This window comes from Urocampus carinirostris, chromosome 11 (assembly GCF_059441175.1).
Source record: "Urocampus carinirostris isolate Australia breed hairy pipefish chromosome 11, RoL_Ucar_1.0, whole genome shotgun sequence".
In the NCBI taxonomy this organism is placed as follows: Eukaryota; Metazoa; Chordata; class Actinopteri; order Syngnathiformes; family Syngnathidae; genus Urocampus; species Urocampus carinirostris.
In genome coordinates, this window is record NC_142359.1 from 18,810,458 (window position 1) to 18,832,476 (window position 22,019).

The 22,019-nt window shown below is 42.0% G+C and overlaps 1 protein-coding gene across 1 annotated transcript; it reads right to left on the reverse strand.

The window, feature by feature from the left end:
* Positions 1 to 95: 95 nt before the first annotated feature.
* Positions 96 to 16,198, reverse strand: tnk1 (tyrosine kinase, non-receptor, 1). Its single transcript, XM_088348021.1, has 13 exons — positions 15,928 to 16,198; positions 13,159 to 13,368; positions 11,728 to 11,798; positions 11,470 to 11,643; positions 10,120 to 10,272; positions 9,768 to 10,045; positions 9,560 to 9,686; positions 7,242 to 7,483; positions 6,943 to 7,173; positions 6,807 to 6,868; positions 4,785 to 5,188; positions 3,440 to 3,535; positions 96 to 449 (listed from the first exon to the last, which is right to left on the reverse strand). Exons 2-13 carry the CDS (start codon positions 13,313 to 13,315, stop codon positions 285 to 287), a joined length of 2,160 nt encoding a protein of 719 aa, XP_088204147.1. The 5' UTR covers positions 13,316 to 13,368; positions 15,928 to 16,198; the 3' UTR covers positions 96 to 284.
* Positions 16,199 to 22,019: the final 5,821 nt, after the last annotated feature.

Below are 22,019 nucleotides of genomic sequence, written 5' to 3' on the forward strand. Positions count from 1 at the left end.
GCCTTCATGGGAGAAAAGCGCTACAGCTCCCCTGCTGCTCTTGATATAAAACATTGTGTTGAACTCCCAGCCAGACGTACTCGAGAAAAGAGCCATACATTCCCGACCGCTTTACTAGAAAGTTAACATTAGGTAAAAAGGTCATCAATAACCGGGTCAGTCTTAATATTTAAGCACATTAAGGATGCTTGGAATAAGTAAAAAATTGATCTGTTCTTCAGAACATGAGACAGTAAATATTAAAATATATCTCACAATAAACGTAAAAAAGTGACAATGCGATGTCAGAGGCGTCTTTCGGGAGGCGCTCTCTCGGCCGAAGTGGCTCGCTCGTCGCGTGACCAACGGATCAGGTAGCGGCTGGACAGCTGCAGGTTCCACTGGTAGCGGCTCAGGATCCGCAGGCAGTCCTCTCGCGAGCACAGGCTCAGGGAGTAAAGCTGCTCCAGCTGCAGACAGGATTCAACATTCTGCTTATTTTGACCGCCGAGTTCAGAATGGGGAAGACATTCCCGGGACATAAACCGTCCTCCGCGGTGTCGTGACAATAAACCCTACATCGTCTTCAAATTGGAAACCGGATGTAGTAGATCGTGGGTCTCAAACTGAATTTACTTGTGGGGCCGCCAGGGTTGGGGTCCAGGCAACATAGGGCCGTATCGGATCAAACATTCCACGATTCACAAATATATTTTTGACTCCTACTAAAGGTAAAAAAAAAAAAAATCATTTATTAAAAATATAAATACGGGACATAAAAAAACAGATACTGTACGTCAATAGAAAGACAATTTGTCGCCCCTCTCTGTCTCTCAACCTTTTATGTTTCTCTCTCACTGTCTGTCTCTCTGAGTCTGTCTTTATTTCTCTGTCTCTCTCCATTTATGTCTTTATATCCCTCCATCTCTTCCTCTGTGTCCCATATTCTGTCTGTCTCTGCATTTCTGTCCATCTCTGTATGTTGTATTGTCTGTCTCTCTTTCTCTCTCTGACCTTTCAACTGCATCAGTCATTTTGTCTAATTTTCTTTGCCTCTGTCGTTTTTCCGTCTCTATCTTTAACTTCCTGTATCTCTTTGTCTCTATGTCCATCTTTTTCTCTCTCTCATTCTCTGGCTCGTATTTTGTTATTCTATCTTTGCCTCGCTCTAGCTTTGCCTCCATCTCTCAGTTTATTTCACTCAGTCTCATGCTTCCAACAGGATTACAGCTTAATACAGGGATGTGATTTTTCCGCTAATTCGCGGAATTCCGCTTTTTTTATCTCCAAAAATAAAATTTTAAGATTTCCGATTTTTTAATTGGTAAAAAAAACGATTTCGTCTCTACAGCATTCCATTTTAGTGTTTCCGTAACTGAAATGAAACGTACTTGCGATTGGTTGAAGTCTCCGTGTTGACCAATAAACGCGCTTGTTATAAAGGCGTAGGAGTATGCCATTGTTCATTTCTCACACGTTTTTGCCGAGTGTTTAAAGAAAGATGTCCGAGATCGAACGCAAAGATGCTCCGCGAGGTAAAGAAATTGATAAGATCGTAAAAAACAAGTTTCGATCGGACTGGTTGGAGAAGGAATTATCTACAAATGTTGGAAAGAAGACTGTGACGAATTTGTTCAGTGACTTTATTCGGAAGATCGATCGTGCCGGGAAAGCGCTTTGCATTTGATGCCATGATACCATTGTCTATGGTGGGAGAGGTTTCAAAGCTCTTGAAAGTCACGCAAAGAGCAAAAAACACGTGAAAGAACTCCAGTCAAGAACAACAAATTATTCCATCGCTGGTAGTTTCGGTGCCCAAACGAAAACTCCAAAACTTTAAGGCCTCCATCCCTTATTGACACCACAAACGGAAGCGGTAATAGAGAGACGTGATCCACCCCAAAAACCTGTACCAGTTGCTGATAGAGTCGTGAATGTTGAGGTAGGTGGTAAAGTTTTCAAATTTATTTGACAGTTTTCCCCTTTTTTTCGAAAATATTATAACGTAATAAAAATGGCCATAAATATTTAACAATTACAATAATAGATTTTCATGTGTACATTACACCAACACTTTACTGTAGGGCCTATACTTATTGTACTTTCATTTATAGATAACATCTTCTGCTATAACAAAGACATTTGTGGTATGTTCTAATATGAGTTACTTTTCATTTGGTCATGATACAATTATTTCTTCATGAAATTTGAACTCTTCAACATGATTTATGTGTTAACTTAGTAATCACATGAGTTAGATATGATGATATTCTCAGTGATAGTTTTTAAAAGCAAAGGCAGTCCAATGTTTTTTAATGTGACTGATTTTGAGTTGACTTAAACTGTAATTTTATATGGGATAGTTCAAAATACATTGAAAATTGATGCTGTTGTTTTGTCTATTTCTTTGTCATCTGAGTGCATTGAAAGTACTTAAAAAAACGTAAAACCCATGAGCTCCGGGGGGCTTCGCCCCACTTGTCCCCCCACCAGGGCACTGCCCTGGACCTAGCTGGGTGCCCGCGGCCCCCAGACCCCCGCCTAATTTTCAGATAATTTCACTTTGGTCAAATCACATCCCTGTTAATATATATATATATATATATATATATATTATTATTTTTTTTTTTTTATCCCACCCACGCTGTAATTGTAGCTCCATTCACAAGTTAATAGTCCCCAATCTCAAGCCTTGCCTAACTCATTGGCACTGAGGTTTCTCATTGAAATGAGGGCCTAAAATGGCTGTGATGCAAAAACAGAGGAGGGGCCCCAGAATGGAACCCTGTGGGACGTCATAAAACAGTGGGGTTGTAAACGACTCGACACTCAGAGGATAACAAAGTTCAGTCAACCAAATTGGATTTACCGCTAATGCCCACCTGGTGCTGAAGACACTTGACCCATTTAATTCTCTTGACTCCTTTTCTTTATAGCTAATCCCAAAACAAGTACAAACATATTTTTCCTCAATTTCAATTGGCGCTTTAGAAATAAGCCTACAATTAGAAACCCTCACTTCCATTTATCATCTGACCACTAAATGTCACTGTGTGGTGTTGTGCAGAGGTCTCCAACATGGTGCCAGCGGAACCAGCAGTACACCTGAGAAGCACGAGTTCTTAAAATATATCATGGGTCATTGTGATTTTCTGGGAAATTTGATGTCTAACTGGCATGATGTTTAGTAGTTGACAGAACCTATTTTAACCCCTAATAATTACAACCAGAGAATAACATGGTACCAACATAGAAAGGTATATCAAAATGGAAGCCTTTCACGCTTGTCAGTCACAAGAAGTAGTTGGTGACCCCTGCACTACACGATACAGCGTCATCTAGTGGTCAAATATTACAGTGTCCCTTCAGGGGTGGGGGGAAAAAAGTGAAAAACAGTTAAGAAAATGAATATTTCACTGGAAAAGGTATCATTTGTGGGAATAAAATGTTTATGTCTTGCCTTTAGTTGCTGCTCAGCTCGCAGTGGATTCCAATCATTGCGCTGCAGCGCGTTGTGAGCCTCCTCAATGGTCACCCCGTGTACAGCTTCCATCACCTGAACAAATACAAAGGAGATTTTTTTATTTTGAAAGAAATTCTAAAGGTGGAGTGCATCGATTGAGGTGTCTTAAAAAGTGGAAATTTAAATCCAGCAGTACCTCTACTTACGAATGTCTCTAAATACTAAAGTTTCAGCTTACGAAGTACCTGAATGGGAAAATATAGTACAGTAGGCGCTATTTGACACTCCTAGGATTTTACATGAACAAACTGGCTATCGCCTCAAATCTGCCTGGCAAACCAGTGCCCATGTGTTATCCCCCCATGCTTTTCGTGTCACCGCTACGGTTCAGAGTTCACAAACAGAGGAGGAGGCCGGTTTCTGGAAAGAGGCAGCCATTATTTAATCAGCCGAAATTAAGGACATTTTAGCAAAATTCAATGAACTGTGAATTTGTGGAAAGGAATCACCCGGAAAAAGTGTTGACAATTCGGGGTACCGCTACGTCTGCCTTGCACATTTTTGACAGGTTGTCAAAAGCCGGCAAAAACAGACGTCATTGGATCAGTTTTTCAAGAAACGTGGCAAAAAGGTAAATTAATATTTTTATTATATTCTATACTTTTTACATGATGTGCCTCTTGTTTTATGTTTATTGTGCGGTCATCTAGTTTTAACACATTTGTTTCATGTTCTGATGCTCTTTTATGATTTATTAAAAAAAAAATACTGTACTTTTCCAGGGCTTGGAACGGATTACTACTTAGCTTTTCAGGTTTCAAAGCTACTATCACAACAAATTAAATTTGTAAGTAGACACTGTATTTACTCTATTAAAGGTGGGGTGCGTTGTTTAAGGTGTTTTTAAAACGTTGAAAGGAAACTATTTCACGTGTTTTGTATGTGTTAACAATGCCCGACCAAGTTTTTCCACCGCGCTTATCTGCCTTTATCTCACTTTTATAGAGCTGCTGGGACTTGCAACACATTGGGAAGCAGGAAAGAGGGTGGTGTAGGAGTAATTCCATGCTTATGTTTGCAGTTCCTTGTTAGTGTAGCATGAAAATGGTGAAAGTAAAAAAGGCCAGTTTTAAGTACAGTCCAAACACCAACCCAAACCCCCAAACACATGAAAAAAGAGTTTATTTAAGCGCGTCTAAGAAATGCACATGCAACATGAGGAGCTTGACAGAGGCTGCAATAAAGACAAAAGCCAGGAGGTGGCAGTAGCGAGTGAGACATTTCCAAATTCCGTACAGCACCTTTAATGTTCTGAGAAAATGAATTGCGAGAGTTGAAATACCTGAGAGATGAGCGAGTCTCTGGTGTACTGTGCGGGAGTGGGTTTCTCCCTTTCTCGAGACCGCTCCCTTACGTCTCCTTGCTCGTCCAGCTGAGGAGTGGAGCGAGTCAGCTGAGACATTTTAACCAGGTTGGTGGTTCCTGGCAGAGGTGGAGGCGGAATCCAAGGGGAGCCTGACACTGGGTGCACGGTAGGCCGCCTTTGAGGCTTCAAGTTGGCACGCCTAAGGTTGGGCGGCGGCGGACGGGGAGGCGGCAGGACGCTGGCCTCGCTGAAGCGGCGCGGGTCTTGCTGCACCACCACGCTGCGGGCCACCATTGGCGGCGCCCCCCTACCCGGAGCGACCGAAGAAGGTGCTTGAGACTGCCGGCTGCTTAACACGGACTCCAGGCTCCGAGTAATACCTGTGAACAGAACATAGTTGTGCTGGCTGGTATTGATGTCCTTTTACTAAATATGAACCATTTAAGGTGGATCTCATTGTGTAATAAATGTTTGTATGCAGATTACCATATTTTCTGGAATAAAAGCCGCACCTGAAATTTGAAACTGTGCCTTATAAACCGTTGCAACTGATATACTGCAGAATACGGTGGATAAGATTGGAAATGCATACAGTATAGGTGTGGGTTACTATGAGATACTACCGTAATTGCGCAATGATTGATGGTTGAATAAACATCACTGACCTAAATTGAAATATATTGTATGCAGTGGTTAGCACGTCTGCCTCACAGTTCAGAGGACTTGCAGTGACCTCCCTGTACAGGGTTTGCATGTTATCCCTGTTCTGGGCACTCTACTTTCCCCCTAAGTGTAAGGTATTGAACTTTAGGACAGCATCCTGCTCCCCTTTTCATCTTTCTCTCTTCCCCACCCCCAGCTAAACTCCACAGGACAAGGAAAGGTTCCAGTTACCAGCCTCCCTGGGCAGGGTTTTCATGTTCTCCCTGTTCTGAGCGCTCTGTTTTCCTCTTACATGTAAGGTATTCAACTTTAGAACGGCATCCTGCTCGCCCTTTCATCTTTCTCTCTTCCCCACCCCCAGCTAAACTCCACAGGACAAGGAAAACTTAGTGAAATATTTTGTTTGCAAGGTCGAACAATGATGAAATGAGGTCAAAACATGTGCACGGAATCATATGAGAGGCTTAACTCAATTATTTCAAGTGATTGAATTATCTGGTTGCAACTGGACGTGAAGGTCGGTCTGATGCTATCGCTTCTCTGTGAAACGATCCCACACGTCCTGTCCAGCTAGAGAGCAAGGAAGTTCTGAAATAGCAGACGGCCGAGAAAGTTCTAATCCAGCCAGCAGCCATGGAAATCCTGCTTACTTAGCGTCCAAGTTCTGAATGAGCAAGCGGTCAAGTGAGTTCTGTTCCAGCAAGTGGCCAAGCAAGTTCTGTGTGGCTAGTAGCCAAGCAAGGCAGTTTCAGCCAGCAGCCAAAAGGTCTAACCCTCACGCTTCCACCTTGTTTGGCCGAGAGATAGCAAAGAAACGCTAACAGGTGCTTGCTAGAGCTCCCCTGGAGAAAATGAGGAACCTGGCAGCGGCCAGCCACAAACCAAAGCTACGTCTCCCTCCAACAAGTAATTCTGGTCCCAACCAGGCCTTGAAGATTCTGCACTGGAGACTCCGCCCCAGCCTTGACCATCTTCACCTCACGTTGAAACCAGTTCATCCAAAGTTTACAGGCATTGATTTATGGGATTATGGGGGAATTTCTATTCATCTATAGTGACACCCAAACCCTCACTGCAATCTCAATCGCATGCGCCTTTATAGGGAGGTATTCAGGGCATGTCCTATCAGCAGGAAGCCTTAAGACCAACCCAGGACCCATTAGAGAAAATATCTTAAGGCCGGACTGATAAAGCCCCAGGATACTGTCAGACATGTTAGATTAAGTGGCTGGGGAAAGGGAGGTCTGGGATTCCCTACTGAGGCTGCTTCTTCCGCAACAGATAAGTAGAAGAAAATGGATGGGTTGATGAACATTATTTTGAGATATTTCACACCTGACATTGTGATCAAATTGGATCCTTCTTTATCCCGGGCCAGCCTCCAGTTGCCACTTTTCCTGCGTACATGACAAAAGCCAGTCAAAACCTTCAGTCGAATAAGAACCATCCACAATATTCTGCAGTGACTGACTCGTCGAGGTTTTCGGGTGATCCCCAGCTCCGGGAGGCATGGAGATCCCCGTGCGCCGCGTGGTGCAGACTGCCCTTCACCGGGGCCGAGATGAAATTGGTGACGGGGTTGGGTGCAGCGACTGCACCGGGAGGGAGTTGCGCGGGTGCAGGTGGCATGATGACACTCGGAGGGAAACAGCCCACGCAAAGCGTCCTCTGGTTCTGGCCGCGCCACTCGCTGAGCTCCAAACTGCACACGAGTTCAGCTCGGTAGTTTTTAACCCGGAGAGCAACATTTAGAATGCCCCGTCACCTTACCTGTGCTCAACGACGGTCACCATATCTCCAGGGGCAAGCGCCAGCTTTCTGCTTTCAGTAAACTCTCTGCCGGCCTGGACCTCCATTGGTTTGGCCTCTGTCACCATGGTGATGAGCCGGGCAAAGTCGGGTCGCTCAGACGGGTCGCATGCCCAGCACTTCCTCATGACGGCGTACATCTCCTGGGGCGAGTCGGGCGGCTTCTCCAGACGCTCGCCCTCCCGCTCCACGCGCCACAGGATCTGCAATCCGAAAACTGATAAATTGACACGCCGATAAATCACAGATCCCTAGTCCCGGGCCGTAGGTTGTGTGTGTCATTCGGTACCCGGGAGCACAAACAAAGCAATACGGTTTTTATTTTTTGAACACATTTTTTCCAAACCAAACAATTTCCATGAGAGCTAATTAATTTGGAACATCGTTAAATGTCCCCATAACAATGTTTTGCTATGTGTCTGTGCAGAAATTACAGTATGTTGCTAGTGTCATCTATTGTTGGTGCAATTTTACGCCTAAGTAATGTTGTACGGTTTCACCCAGGGTTGGGTAAAGTTACTTTAACTGGATTACTTTCAATTACTTTTGGATTACTCCAATACCAAACATGCTAATAAAAGACAAAAGAAACTAAATATGAATAAAATGATGACTCACAACACGTGGTAATCTTTCTCTCCTGGCTTTGATCTCTTTGATCTCCGGCAAAACTAACATAAAATGCGACAGAAACAAAATGAAAACAAATCCAAACCGCTTGCCAACATCATTTTTGCCGTTACTCCCCAAGCCTGCACAAAATTTAGTCATTTTATTCATATTTAGTTTCTTTTGTCTTTTATTAGCATATTTGGTATTGGAGTAATCCAAAAGTAATTAAAAATAATCCAGTTAAAGTAACTTTACCCAACCCTGGAACTTGCAACTGATAACACAATGGATTAAAATGGATTACTATTATTTTTATCAGGGCCAGAGCAACAATTAACAATCGTTTTCATGGGATTATTATCACTATTTTTCTTTTTAAAATAGATTTCCTAAATAAATTGGCTCTTCGGGAACTGACCCTACTCATAAGTTCACAGAATTCTTTAAGGTAGTTGGGACTGGCAAAAAGATATATATTCATGTAAGGTGTCCTTAAAAGAAAATTTTGTATTAAGTATAAGCCGACAATGCCCAACAGTTCACAGAGCCCTGATGGGCTTATCTGCTTTTAGCAAAGCTGTTCGGTGCGGAAACAATAGGTAGGAGGAATGGGGGGAGGAGATGAGTGGTGTTGAGTGACGTCATGCTCCTCCACGCGTTTGTTAACGTATGAAAAGAGATTCATCGTTTCAGTAGAAAAACATCCATTTAGAAAAAAATACGGTTTTCCCAGATAGCTAATTGCTGTAAATACTACCTGAAAAACAAATACCCTAGCACTGCAGTCACATGTAACTTTATATTACTTTTGTTGCATGCACCAACGACACAATGTAAAAATGACAGGAAAAAAACTGATTTCATAACAACAATATCAAGTACCTTAATTTTGGGGGAATGAGATATCCATTAAATGCCAGTGCTCAATTCCAAGTGGCCTTGTGACTCAGTATCCTGCCAGTTGTCTGAGTGTGTCAGCAATTATCCCAAATTTTGTCAGGTAGAATGAATGATTCATCAATTTACCAGATATATGCATGTTTGTTTGCGCGATCCAGTCCACCTGTTGCATTCATTAGATAGAAATTCCCCGTAAGGTGCAGTTTTTGTGCACTCACGTCCCAGTTTCGTTTGATCATTTCTTCCTCATGCCGCGAGGCTCTTTAACTCCACCCGGGGGAGTAAAAGACCACATTAAACCCCACCCCCAAATTTGCATATTACCCTATTTTTATTACAGTGTGGATTTTATGTAGCACTATTTAAATACTCTATATCAACATGTTATATCGGGGATTTATGTATTCATTTATTTCTATAGCCTTTGGTCACAGGAGTTTCAAGGGGCTGCACAGATCAAAGACTATTGCAAACTATTATTACAGACTTATGACACATTCTATTTCTTTTCTTTTATTATTATTTTATTTTATTTTCAACACAAGGATACTGCTGGAAGTGTGAATTTCCCTACGGGGATGAATAAAGTATATCTATTTTTCGATCGACTCTGTCAACACACACATCTTGAACAAGCGCGACAGAGGGTGCAATGATGACAAAAGCCAGAGGTGGCGGCCATGAGTAAAAAGGTATTAAATTCCATACAAATACTTTATTTTTTTTCTTAAACATCAAGTTCCAAAATGAAGTTGCTCCTCACTCACCTGCCTTCCAGACAGGCCGAACCACGGCTCTTCGCAGTAGGTGAACATCTCCCACAAGGTGACACCAAACATCCACACGTCAGACGCATGCGAAAAGGAGCCCACGCGGAGACTCTCTGGAGCACACCTGAGTTGTTGTGTCAAATTGGTGAAAACGGTGACTAAGGACGAGGAACATTGTGGAGAATGTCTCGAAACGAGCACCTACCAAGCGAAGGGGATGCGTCGGTGCGCTGACATGACGTAGTGGTCAGCGTCATGACTCAAGCCTCTCATGAGTCCGAAATCGCCGATCTTCACCATCTCCTTGGATGCCAGCAGGACGTTGCGGGCGGCCAGGTCCCTGTGAATGAAGCGACGTGTCTCCAGGTAGTCCATTCCCGCCGCGATCTGGCAAGCGAAGAGCCACAGGCGCAACAGCGGGTACTCGTACTGCCGCGAGCGCAATGTGTCGTAGAGCGAGCCTAGCTGAGCCAGCTCCGTCACCTGCCCGGGGGGCGTGGACCGTCCTGTTAGCGCTGAATTGAGGAGATGTTGGCTGGATTTGGGGGTCCGCTCACTATTTTAAGGGGCTGCGTGAGCACCACGCCGTAGAGACGGATGATGTGCGGGTGGTCCAGTGACTGCATGATGGTCACTTCCTGCAAAAAGTCCGTCAACGTCTCCGCCTGGCGGGACAGGCTGCTCCGCAGAGATTTCACAGCCACAGGAAACTAAAAACACATCCAGCAGCAAATAAGCATTTGTCTCATTCATTTTATTGGAACATTCCATTTTTTGGTGTTATTTTTGGTTCATATTTTGTGTGATTGATTGTATTTGTTCTGTGATACTTGCTTGAATATAATATTTTACGTATATTATTTTTTCTGTTTTTGGTGGCTTCTGTTTTCTATTCTATATATTATAGGGAACACTGTGTAATAGTTGACCATCAAAGCCTCCAGACCTACATTTCCATCAGTTATGAGAGGCTGCAGAGGATAGTGAAAGCAGCACAGTGCATCATTGCCTGCCCTCTCCCCTCCATGATGGACATCTACTCTACCTACTGTCTCAGGACAGGTTACATACAGGTACCCAACTATTTGAGCTTCTGCCTTCTGGAAGGCGCTACAGGTGCATCAGAGCAAGAATTAACGATGAGGAATGGCGTCTTACCGAAAGCCAGTACCACCCTAAATTCGCATCTACCGCGTCCATGAGAGCAACGTACTGACCAACTGCCACTGTGAATATGCACCTATTGTTCATCATTAATATATTGAAGCGTTTTTATCTTTTTGCACATTTTTACCTTTTTAATTTGTTTCACTTGCACTGAAAGGAGAAGCCCTCCAACTTCTTTATACTTGTATGACAATAAAGGCCATCCATTCATTCAAACCTAACCTTCCTTTGAGCTAGTCGAGTATCTGGGACATAAAACCTGTCTGTGGCTGTGATGATTAAACTTCAAGAATGGCCAGAAAAAGAGAAATTTCATGTGAAACTCGACAGTTTATCTGTGTTCTAAGAAACTAAGATCTCCTACAACGGTGTGTACTGATCCGTTCAGTGAACAGCACAATCAGGCTCTAAACAGAGTAGTAAGAGAAGTGGGTGCACAAACAAGCAAGAGGACAATTGCATTAGTTTCTAGTGTGAGAAATAGACCTCCGATGTCCTCAATTAGCAGTGTTAACATCTACAGTGAATAGGAGACTCCGAAATGCTATCCTTCAAGGCCACTTCTGAGACTGGACAACAAAAGGAAAGGATTAATATGGGTAAGAGTACACATACTGTGCATTAGACAAGTCATTAGCTAAATAAAAGACTGACTTTTTCATGAAAATGACAAAAGTGTCTGGGTTACCCCAAACCTTTGAACAGTATTGGAGAGGACATCAATTTTATATATGTCTTACAGTTCTCCCAGTGGGTGTACGCCACTCCCCCTTCTTGACCACCCCGAAGGAGCCGGAGCCCAGCCTTTCCCCGAGAACCAGCTCGCTGTCCTGGATCAGACTGGGGAGCGCCCGGCTACCGCTTTCCACGCCGGGCTCACTGCCGCCAACGTCGGGACCACGACCGCCTGGCCCCTGTGTGTACAGACGTCACGATGGATCAGGTCCCCTTATTGTTGTGAGTGAAGAAGACATTGTTCCCCTGACTTTGGGTCATACCTTTGGTATCCAAGGGCGGGAGCTTCGGGACATCTTTTGGCGTTTTAGTGCATCCCATAATCTTCTTTGGGCTTTAGATTTAAAAAAAGAAATTAAAACAAGGTTATTTTCATATTTTCAGTTCTCAGATTTTTTTTGTATATTTTTTGGGGGGGGCACCAATTACGAGAGTTGATGTCAAAGAACGATGACATCGATATGCCCACGGCTCAGCTAAGAACCAATCACGGTTCACCATTCATTAAAACATATGCATAAACAAGCATTTTCTTTAATACTCTTAGGTCAAGAATACTGTGTTTACTTCAAATAACATGAGGCTAACTTTAAGAGAGCTGACATTATTATCCACCATCTTGCTCCTAAGGGTACCCCAAAAGAAAAAAAGCCTCCTAAAAAGCTGGGCAAACAAATGAACGGATGAATCATTTTGAGTCTCCGTAGATTTTATTTTTCCATGTGCTTTGTAGCACTCGTTTTTGGTTGTGCAACACAATACAGGGACATTTCGTGGTCAAATATTACACATCTTCCCTTTAAGTCATATTCTACGAACACAAAATGCCTTTTTCATCTATTACGGGCACATAAAACATAAAATCCTTGGGAAATTCTTTCAGACTCAAACAAAATCTATTACATCAAATCTCTTTGCCTTTCAATATTTTTAGGTCTACTTTACGATCAGTCTAGTATTATAAATAAAAACATCACGGACAACAAAATACGAAACTAAAACGAAGGACTATTTAGTAATTGTTTGTATTTTCCGTTTTCTCGCCATCGTTCATTAAATCAGCAGTCTCACTGCATCTAGGTCTTTTAACCTGGCAACGCGTAGTTAACGCTTCACATGACAACCCCTTATAAACCAATGTCAATCATGAAGGAAGAAGAATTGCAAAGCCACTACAGTAGGTGTGTCAGCGTCATTTTTAAGCTGACCTGTTTTTTGCTTGTTTGTTTTTTTTTTTTTTTTCATTTAATGCGTGATGTATGGAGTCAGACTCCAGAGAGACATGGCAACATTTTCAAGCACTTGTCCTAAAATTCAAAACACTTAAAACCTTAAAAACACAACACTTCCAGCATTTTCAAAGATGTCAAGCACATGTACAAACCCTGTAAATATTATTATCTGACTTGAGTGGATTTGCCACAGGCCACTTGTTACATTTCATAATCGGGGCTCTAAGACTATCACTGAACTCTCGGAACAGTTAGCAGGTGAAGAAACTGCAGTTTCTGGTGATGTCACAAGTACAGAGAGCCTGATATATATACTAGGGTTTTAAAGAAATTTGCATTGCCATTTTGTTGCAATGACGGAAAAGCCAATCGACAATCTTGAATCCTGAATCTTGACAATATTAAAGCAGATGTATTGGATGCCTGCAAGTTAAACAGCATAAACGGCAAACGGAGGCTCACCAGGTTTGCTGATCCCGATCTGCTCCAAGTCGGACTCTTTGACGTAGGCGAAGTGCTCGACGCGGGTGATGTTGAGGCCGTCGCGGACACGCAAGTAGAACTTCTCCAGCTGCACTTCGGCCAAGAGTTGATACAGCCATTGGGTCTCCTGCTCCATCGGCAGGCAATCGCACTGCAAACAGGAAGCCGGCGGACAATATCGAAGGGCTCCTGAAACAGTTTAGCAGATTTTAGCGCGAGCCTAGTAACTCAAGTGGTATTCATACTTAACACGTTTCAGCATTTTGAACAGCAAACGTGTCACCTTTATCACTGAGACGAATAAAAGCAAAGTCTTTTTGCCATCTAGCCTTATATTTGCAATCATATTTCCGTTTTTTAGCTGGGTTTGCTTCTGCCATTTTACCAGTCTAGCCTGTATCAACGAACCGCTGACTCAGTGTATGCATAAATATACGGAAGATAGAAGCTGTAAATTTTCTACGGTGTCTTCTAAGTGCAACATATGGAAGATCGAGCCTGTATTTTCTACGGAGTCCTCAAAGTGTGATATTTTGTTTTTCGGGAGGCCATCTGGAAATGAGTAGAAATTAATCTGGTGGCAGGAGTCTGGAATTAAGTATTTAAATCGGGAGACACAATCGGGAGACTTAATAAGTATGAGTATTTACTTTCGTGATTTTTTTGTGCACGTAATCGGTTTATTACAGCGATACGTTTTTGTGTTGTTTTTGTCATGTAATAGATATTGGGGTGGCACAGGGGCTGGGTGGTTAGTGCGCAGCCCCAAGATGCAGAGGTCCAGAGTTCAATTCCATCTACTGCAGCTTCCCCATGCAGAGTTTGCATGTTCTCCCTTGCCTGTCTGAGTTTACTCTGGGCACGTCAGGTTAATTGGCCTGTTCAAATTGTTCCTAAGTGTGAAAGAGCAAGGGAGTTGTCTCTGTGTGCCCTGCGACTGGCTGGCAACCAGTTCAGGGTGTCTCCTGCCCACTGCCCAAAGATAGCTGGGATGGGCTCCAGCACCCCCGCGACCCTACTGATGATAAGCGGTGAAGATAACGGATAGATGGATAGATATTGGATGATGATTTCAAAATCGAGGGAGTCATTGCTAGACAACACCCGCCACCAGATTCCAAGAAACCGTTAAATTAATCATCTTTCAAAAGCTCTTTGTACTTTTGAGGCTTTCGAGTCTGGCAAGAATAAACAAAATGCTTTAAATCGCCCGACAAGTTACGGCCTTCAGCTCCATTGACTCATTCTAAATGGCCGCTTTGTCGGCCTCCAACAATTCCCTGTTGTCACCGATGATGCTAATGTTTATGTGCACTGTGATCAATCGTTAACCTGCAGGGCTACTGAAATACACTTCTTGTTCATATCCTTGTTGATCCTTGTTCATAATGTCTTCACGTTAATCCCTTAGGGTTAATTCATCTATCATTTTTTTTACAATAGTTCAATTACAGGATACATTTAACAAAGTTTTATTATAAGTTGTTTGTGAGTGCAGCAATAAAAGTATTTTGAATGCGGTCTTTGTAAAACGTGTTGCAAGGGAATGGTCATAGCACCGAGTCACTTACATTCCATTAGGCATTACAAAGGAAATTGATATTTTTAACATGTATGGAAAGAGGAATATTGACATGGCTATTTGTGGGATTAAAATGTTTTTGATTTCGGATTGTGTTTGAAGAATCTACACAAGGTAAGTGACCACCAATTCTTGACAAATATTCAACAGTTGTTTTTTTACAGACTAGATACTCATCATCTCAGGGGAATACAAAACTTTAAGATCAAATATTCCTGCGCAACATTGAAAAGACATTGTGGCACCCTAAAAATGTCCCTTATTTATATTATTTAAGAAAATTAGATAGAATAGATAGATACTTTATTCATCCCCAAAAGCATCCCTGAGCTGAGAACAATACAATAATAAAGCAAAAAGAATACAATATACAAATACCCAATGTGACGTGCTAATACCCACTGTAGCGTGTTGTATAGAGTATTTAAATAGTGCTACATAAAATACACACTGCAATAAAAATACGGTAATATGCAATGTAGGTGGTGTGGTTTAATGTGGGCCTTTACTCCGCCGGGTGGGGTTAAAGAGCCTCATGGCATGAGGAAGAAAAGATCTCTTCAGTCTGTCCGTGGTACAACAGTGACAGCAGTCTGTTGCTGAAGCTGCTCTTCTGTCTGGATATAATGCTATATAATTATATACTACCGTACACATATTTTGGATAAAAATGCTGAAGATAAATACATCAAGAGTTTCATTGGTTATCATATGTTTACAAGTCGCTAGGGACACTATTGCAAGTTTCAAATGAATTTTCCTTGTTTTTCTATTTTTTTTTTGGAAAGGTAAGGGTCTATTTTCTTCTTTTGGTTTTAAAAATAACTTCTCTGCAAGGAAAACATGGAAAAGGGGTAAGTACTTAAAAGTTTCGAAATCAGCCTACTTTCTTTAGACACACGTTTGTGTATTATACTGCATTATTGTGTACTTTATTGTATTACATAAAAATCCACAAACAAACAATATTTGCCTCTTAACAATCGTGTAATCTGTTCAATCATTTCCAAGATTACTAAATATAATCAATGAAGCTATGCCGTCATCTCGAAGTAGTCAAGCTTGTGCATAGCAGTGTATTTATTGGGTTATAGTTAACGCACCAATTCGGTTAAAAATTAACAAAATGCAACGTGTTTTGGGTGCTCTTTTTGCAGGAAACTTACTGTAATGCTGTTGACAGCTCGCCGTCAGCTCCAAACACACACCTTAACTCGAGACTGCATGTCGGCCCCCACCCGTTCCACAAATCAGTGAAAAGTCCTCCAAAGGCGTCCAAATAACACAACTTCTGACTTTTTCTCTCACTCGGAAAATTAAAATAGGAAATAAAGTCCACTGCTAAATTTCACGCACGGTTTCACTTCGGAACAAGTCAACAACAAACGGGTGGGACTCGAAACTGTACCTGTCTTGGAGTTTTTGGGTTTTTTTCCATTTCCGGGACATGACACGCCCTTTTCCGGTCTTTCCTCACCTGAATCCCCAGGTAAACAGACACGTGTTATAAATATGAAGAATATGAATGAACTGTGAATTGTATTATACATTAATACATAAAATATAAATGATTATTTTTATATAATACACAAAAAGTATCAATACCAACAAATTGTTATGAAAAAAAATGACATTTCAATTTTTACAATTTAAAGATACAGATACGTTTTTTTTTCACCAGTTGTGCTTGAAGTATTATTTGGAGACAAATTATATCAAAAATAATTAATCAATTGCTTCTTTTCATTAAAATTTTTTTGCAATTAACTTTTCACCAAAATCTTTACAAGCAGTGGCAGGCCGTGCATTTCACATCTGGGCCCTCTATTCCAGTCTGAATTCGTGATATGTCATTCGTGAACCAACCGACTCTATGTCCTGGCTCTTGAAAGTGAAATCTCCTTTTTTATCTGTGAGGATTCAGGTAGGGGGAAGGTGATTTTAGCCTCCCAGCCCCCGCCACGCGCCCTGTTCTCTGTGTCTGACAGCGCCGGACTCCACCCCAGCAACGCGGACTGCGCAAGAGTGGGAATATGGGCTACGAAAGGCATTGTCTTTTGCCAAGAAAGTCCAAGTTAAACAAGACTGCATAAAGAAAAACAAAAAAGAACAATGACGGGTGGATTTTTTTTTATTAAAGTCAGCGAGAAGGAAGCCTGGCCTGGACGTAATGAGTTCAGGTTCAGGTTGGGCTTGTGCTTGAGATTTCACCTCTAGGCTGAAAGCGGCGGACAAAAGATTATCCATCTTGTAAAAGGCTTGCGCCCTATTGTAGGTTGACAAAAATACTACTAAATCAGCACAAGTATATATTTCCTTGTGCAGCTTGTTCCTTTCCAGTCTAAAGGCTGTGGTGGATTACCGCTCCCTAGCCATAGTATGTCAAATCGCTGACGTTTCCTTATGCTTTCCAGAAGCCCAATTTCCACCAATTCAGAATCGGATTGATTGAACCAACATCTTCATTGGACACTGATGTTATGGTGCACGGCCTTACAGGACCTAGCCACAACAAATGGCTGTAATATAATTGGTTAAATGCTTGAATAGGAAAGCACACATCTAGAAGCAGCAAAACCACGGAGAAACAATGACAAGAAGCGGACATACAATTTGGATTTACTGTATTTAATATATTTTGACGGACAAAATATAATTAAAATCACATGATTCGGATATGTATCAGACCAGCAGAGAAGGCCACTGTTCACAAGTAACATTAACAAATCATACACTCTAGTACTGTACAGTTTGAAATAAATACTTTGGTGCAGGAAAAACAAACTGACCTACTGACTAGCACACAACCAAAGGGACTTGCGCTCAATCTTTATTAAACTACAAATACTGAAATGCCAATATACCAACAAACAATACAACAGATTGCATACATAAACCTTTTGGGGCCAAGCATGTTAACTCATTCTCATCATAATTTAAAATAAATTCGGAATAAAATCTCAGAGAAACAAAACAGCATATCACATTAATAAAAATGTTTTCATTTTTGCCGGAATGAAACATGCAAAAAAAAAAAAAAAATAGAGATATTTCTTTATTAAATGGTAAGTATTTGAACACCCGGCTATTTTGCTATTCCTCCAACTTAGAAATCATGGAGGGGTCTGAAATTTTCACTCAAGGATCCGAAGCACACAGCCTGGAAAACCAAGGAGTGGCTCCGTAAGAAGCATCACAAGGTTCTTGCATGGCCCAGCCAGTCTCCAGACCTGAACCCAATCGAAAATCTTTGGTTGGAGCTCAAACTCCGTGTTTCTCAGCGACATCCCAGAAACCTGACTGATCCAGAGAAGATCTGTGTTAAGGAGTGGGCCAAGATCCCTCTTGCAGTGTGTGCAAACCTGGTGAAAGACTACAGGAACCGTTTGACCTCTGTAATAGCAAACAAAGGCTACTGTACCAAATATGAACATTTATTATCTCAGGTGTTCAAATACTTTTTTGCAGCTACATCACACAAATAAATCGTTAAAAAATTATGCACTGTGATTTCTGGATTTTTCTTTTTAGTTTATCTCTCTCACAGTGGACATGCACCTACGATGTAAATGTCATACCCCTCCATGATTTCTAAGTGTGAGAAATAGAAAAATAGCAGGCTGTTCAAAAACGTATTTTCTTCACTGTATATCGTAACCAGATTAGTCCATATATCTCAATGTTAGTCTTTTAGAGAAGTATTATATTAGCACTTTTTAGGATCAGTATTTAGGTAGAAAAAAAGTGTTATTGTGGTTCCTGTATTGATGTAACTTGGCATGTGAAAGGTATTTGGTGAAATATATTTCTCTGACTCAGTGGTGTAGGCTGTGGAGCAGGTTTAACAGGATCTTTTCCCACAGGCTCTGACGTGTTTTTACGTAGCCAGCCAGTCTTGCCTGAACTTTGCACTTCCTGCCATAAGGTTTCCTCCCTCACGCTAGTAGTTTTGTTTTACGGACGGGGAAAAGGCAATAATAAACATTCACAATCAGGAAGGTGACCAAATGACCTGTGGGATAAAATCGTCCTTTGTAAAATTAAGCCATCAACGATTTACAGAACTAGACAACGTTTTTATGTGGGTGTTTTTGAAGTTTAGTTTCAGCTGTCACTTCCTGAGCAAGGGTTTTTTTTCAAGGGAATATGATAGCACTACAATATTCTCAGTTACACCTTGAACTATGTGTAACTCCTATTATGAAATCGTTTTTGTCTTTATTAAGCTATGAACATTGTAGAGACTAACGCGTTACAAAGGAATACCATTACTTTTCTCTATTGCGCTAACGTTATTAATGAAGTTTTGTGTCACGACCAGAACGGAATCAGGACCCAAATGCGTAGCGTTAACCACAATTTTATTGACAATAAGAGGAAGGCAGCGCCCACAATCCGGTGCTCGCTGGACGCGGGAAGCAAGCCGCTCATACAATCAGATCGTGATCCGAATACTGAAGTGGATCTTCCGTAGTGGGAGATGGCGGTGTGAAGGATGGAAAAACTAGTCGATAGCCGGGACAGGAGAGCAAAACGTGGTCTGGATCAAAAACGGGTCGTAAGCCGGTACGGGAGAGCAGACGTGGTCTGGATCAAAAACGGGTCGTAAGCCAGGACGGGAGAGCAGACGTGGTCGGGATCAAAAACGGGTCGTAGCCGGAGACAAACGGGGAGATCAGGAACAGATAGGCGGAAAAACGGGTGCAAAAACGCGACAGGCAGAAGTCAGGGTCAAAATGCTTGCCTTGTAACAACAGAGGTTCGCTGACGTACTGACAACCGGAGAGTGACGGGACTGGGCTTTAAAAAAGGACCGGGAACCAATCAGGTAGCCCGCAGCAGGCACAGACGATACTAATCGGTAATCATGACATTTGTAACTACTGTCGTTGTTGGTGCGTTATTACGTTACTCTGCTACATTTTAAATGCAGATTGTTAATTCTAATGTCCTCTGACTGTTGAGTGTTCTTGCTTCATGTACATTGTCACATACACCCCTCAATCCAGTAATGCCAATCGCTTAAGGGTGTTTATATTTACCAAGAAAGGACAACTCAAAACAGTTATGGCGGTGCCATCTCAAGCACAGAATTGAGGATGCTGAATATCTCCTCATGTAGATACTGTTCCTACTGTATGTACTCGGATTTAAGCCAAATTTACAACCATGAAATTAAATACTGAAAACAAGGGGTCAGCATTTATGGGATACTTTTCATGATTATTGATGCGAAGCACATGTGCCCGCTCATATGGCGCCAACTGCTGCGGGTTCTAAATGGCTCCCCGTCAGTATTTGAACCCAGTGCTGTCTGTCCCCTTTTGTCAGCCCGTCTGCGAACCTCAATGAATACTAGGCAATCCTTTTTCAACCCTGACTCCCACCTGTCCCATTTTTGCTCCCGTCTGTCTCCAGTCTCCGTTTTGATCCTGATCACGTCTGCTCTCCCGTCCCGACTTACGACCCGTTTTTGATCCCGACCACGTCTGCTCTCTCATCCCGACTCACGACACGTTTCTGACCCTGACCACGTTTTTGCTCTCCTGTCCTGGCTATCGACCTGTTTTTCCGTCCTTGACACCACAATCAAGATCCACTTCCGTGTTCGGATCACAATCCGAGTACGAGAGCGACTTGCTTCCCGCGCCTAGCGAACACCGGATCGTGGGCGCTGCCCTTCCTTTTTCCTTTAATAAAACTTGTGAGAAACGTAACGCAATTGGGTCCCTTTTCCGTTCTGGTCCTGACAATAATTCGGTTGCGTGGCATCAGTAGCAAATGGTGGGCAACGCGTGGGGAGGGGTGTGTGACTTGTACACGAACAACGGAAAACCGCAAAGAAAACATGAACATAAAATTTACTTGCCGGATTTGGGTATTTTTAATTGTAAGATTATTTTTGTTTTACACAAAGCCAGGAATAAAAAAAAAAGAAAACTTCTTCGACAGTACCCAGAAATGGAGAAGGAGATCTTCCAGCGGTTTAAGGCCCATGGTCATGGGGTGACTTGGCTAAGTATTCATTTAAATGAAATAACTAGTAACCGTAACTAATTATATTTTAAGTAGGGCACCCAAAACTGTCTATGACTGAAGAAAATTTGAATCCTCTTCTAAAAAGCTTAGCCTTGAATGTAAAGTACATTTTTAAACTTATATAGGGACAGACTGACAGTGTCATGGTTGCAAGTATTAACCTGTGAGCTCCCTGACCACCATTAGTGAGTATAATTGTCATAATCACTATAATAGAGTGCTTCGAGGTCCTAAGATTTACCCACAATGCATTGCTGGCGGCCGTTTTGGAAGTCCACAAAGCTTTTCACTTCATTGTTATTGTTCAGCGAACCAGTTAGATTCTACATTGTAATGCCGAATACGTGCGTTATTGTTGGCTGTTGTAGCCGAGGGGAAAAGGGTGGGAAGGGCATCTTTAGACTTCCGAAGTGTGTTTACGATCAGGGGATTGAAGCTCAGGAGAAAAGTGAACAGCGAAGACGAATGTGGCTGGCAGCTATCAACCGGTCGAATTTGCCAAAGCTTGACTGTGTTCGTGTTTGTTCTGACCACTTTCTGACAGGTAAATTGAATTATTTATGATGTAGAAATAAATTTTTAAAAGGTTATGGGACATGTGTACTTCATGTACATCTGTCGACACCATTCAAGTATGGCTAGGTTAAATACTGTGTGCACAGACACAAATCTGTCGTAGGCTTCCATACTTTTGTAATTTTGAAAATCCTTCAGTTCACAAAAGGGACTTGGGTGGAAAATAAGATAGTTAACAAGTTCGATGTAAGTCACACACGGCAACAAATCGGGATCAGACTTCCAGTCCTTGTTTTTAATTTTGTAGGGATCCAATTTTCCAATAAAATGCAACTTCGCAGTGTACCGCTCGCGTGCTTGCTTGTCTAAACTCTCCACGTAGTTTTCCATAGTGTTGATGGACAAAATCCGTACACAAACGAAGCTAGTTGAGTAAATAAATAGACAAACTGAGTAAATATTTGCTCCTCTCGCTATCACCGCTTGTAATCGACAGACTTCCAAGATGGCGGCACGAAGCCGTGTTACTATTTTTAGCACAAAGCGCGGAGCCCTCTATTAATTCAAAATAATATCGTATCAGTAAGAAAAAGGAAGTTTTTTAAGATTACCTAGACCCAGTGAACGAACAGCGTCCTCATGCGGTACAAAAAATAATAATATTCTCACCCCCGACCTCCTTGAGTGTCGCATCTTTATACGT

What these genes read in the sequence shown, in the direction of transcription:
- tnk1 (XM_088348021.1), bottom strand. Translation starts at nt 13,315, where the DNA reads ATGGAGCAGGAGACCCAATGGCTGTATCAACTCTTGGCCGAAGTGCAG. An exon ending in TCACCCGAAAACCTCGACGA is followed by an intron (nt 6,869 to 6,942) that starts GTCAGTCACTGC and finishes TCATGTACGCAG; the next exon opens with GAAAAGTGGCAACTGGAGGC. An exon ending in GAGCTGAGCAGCAACTAAAG is followed by an intron (nt 450 to 3,439) that starts GCAAGACATAAA and finishes TCCTGTCTGCAG; the next exon opens with CTGGAGCAGCTTTACTCCCT.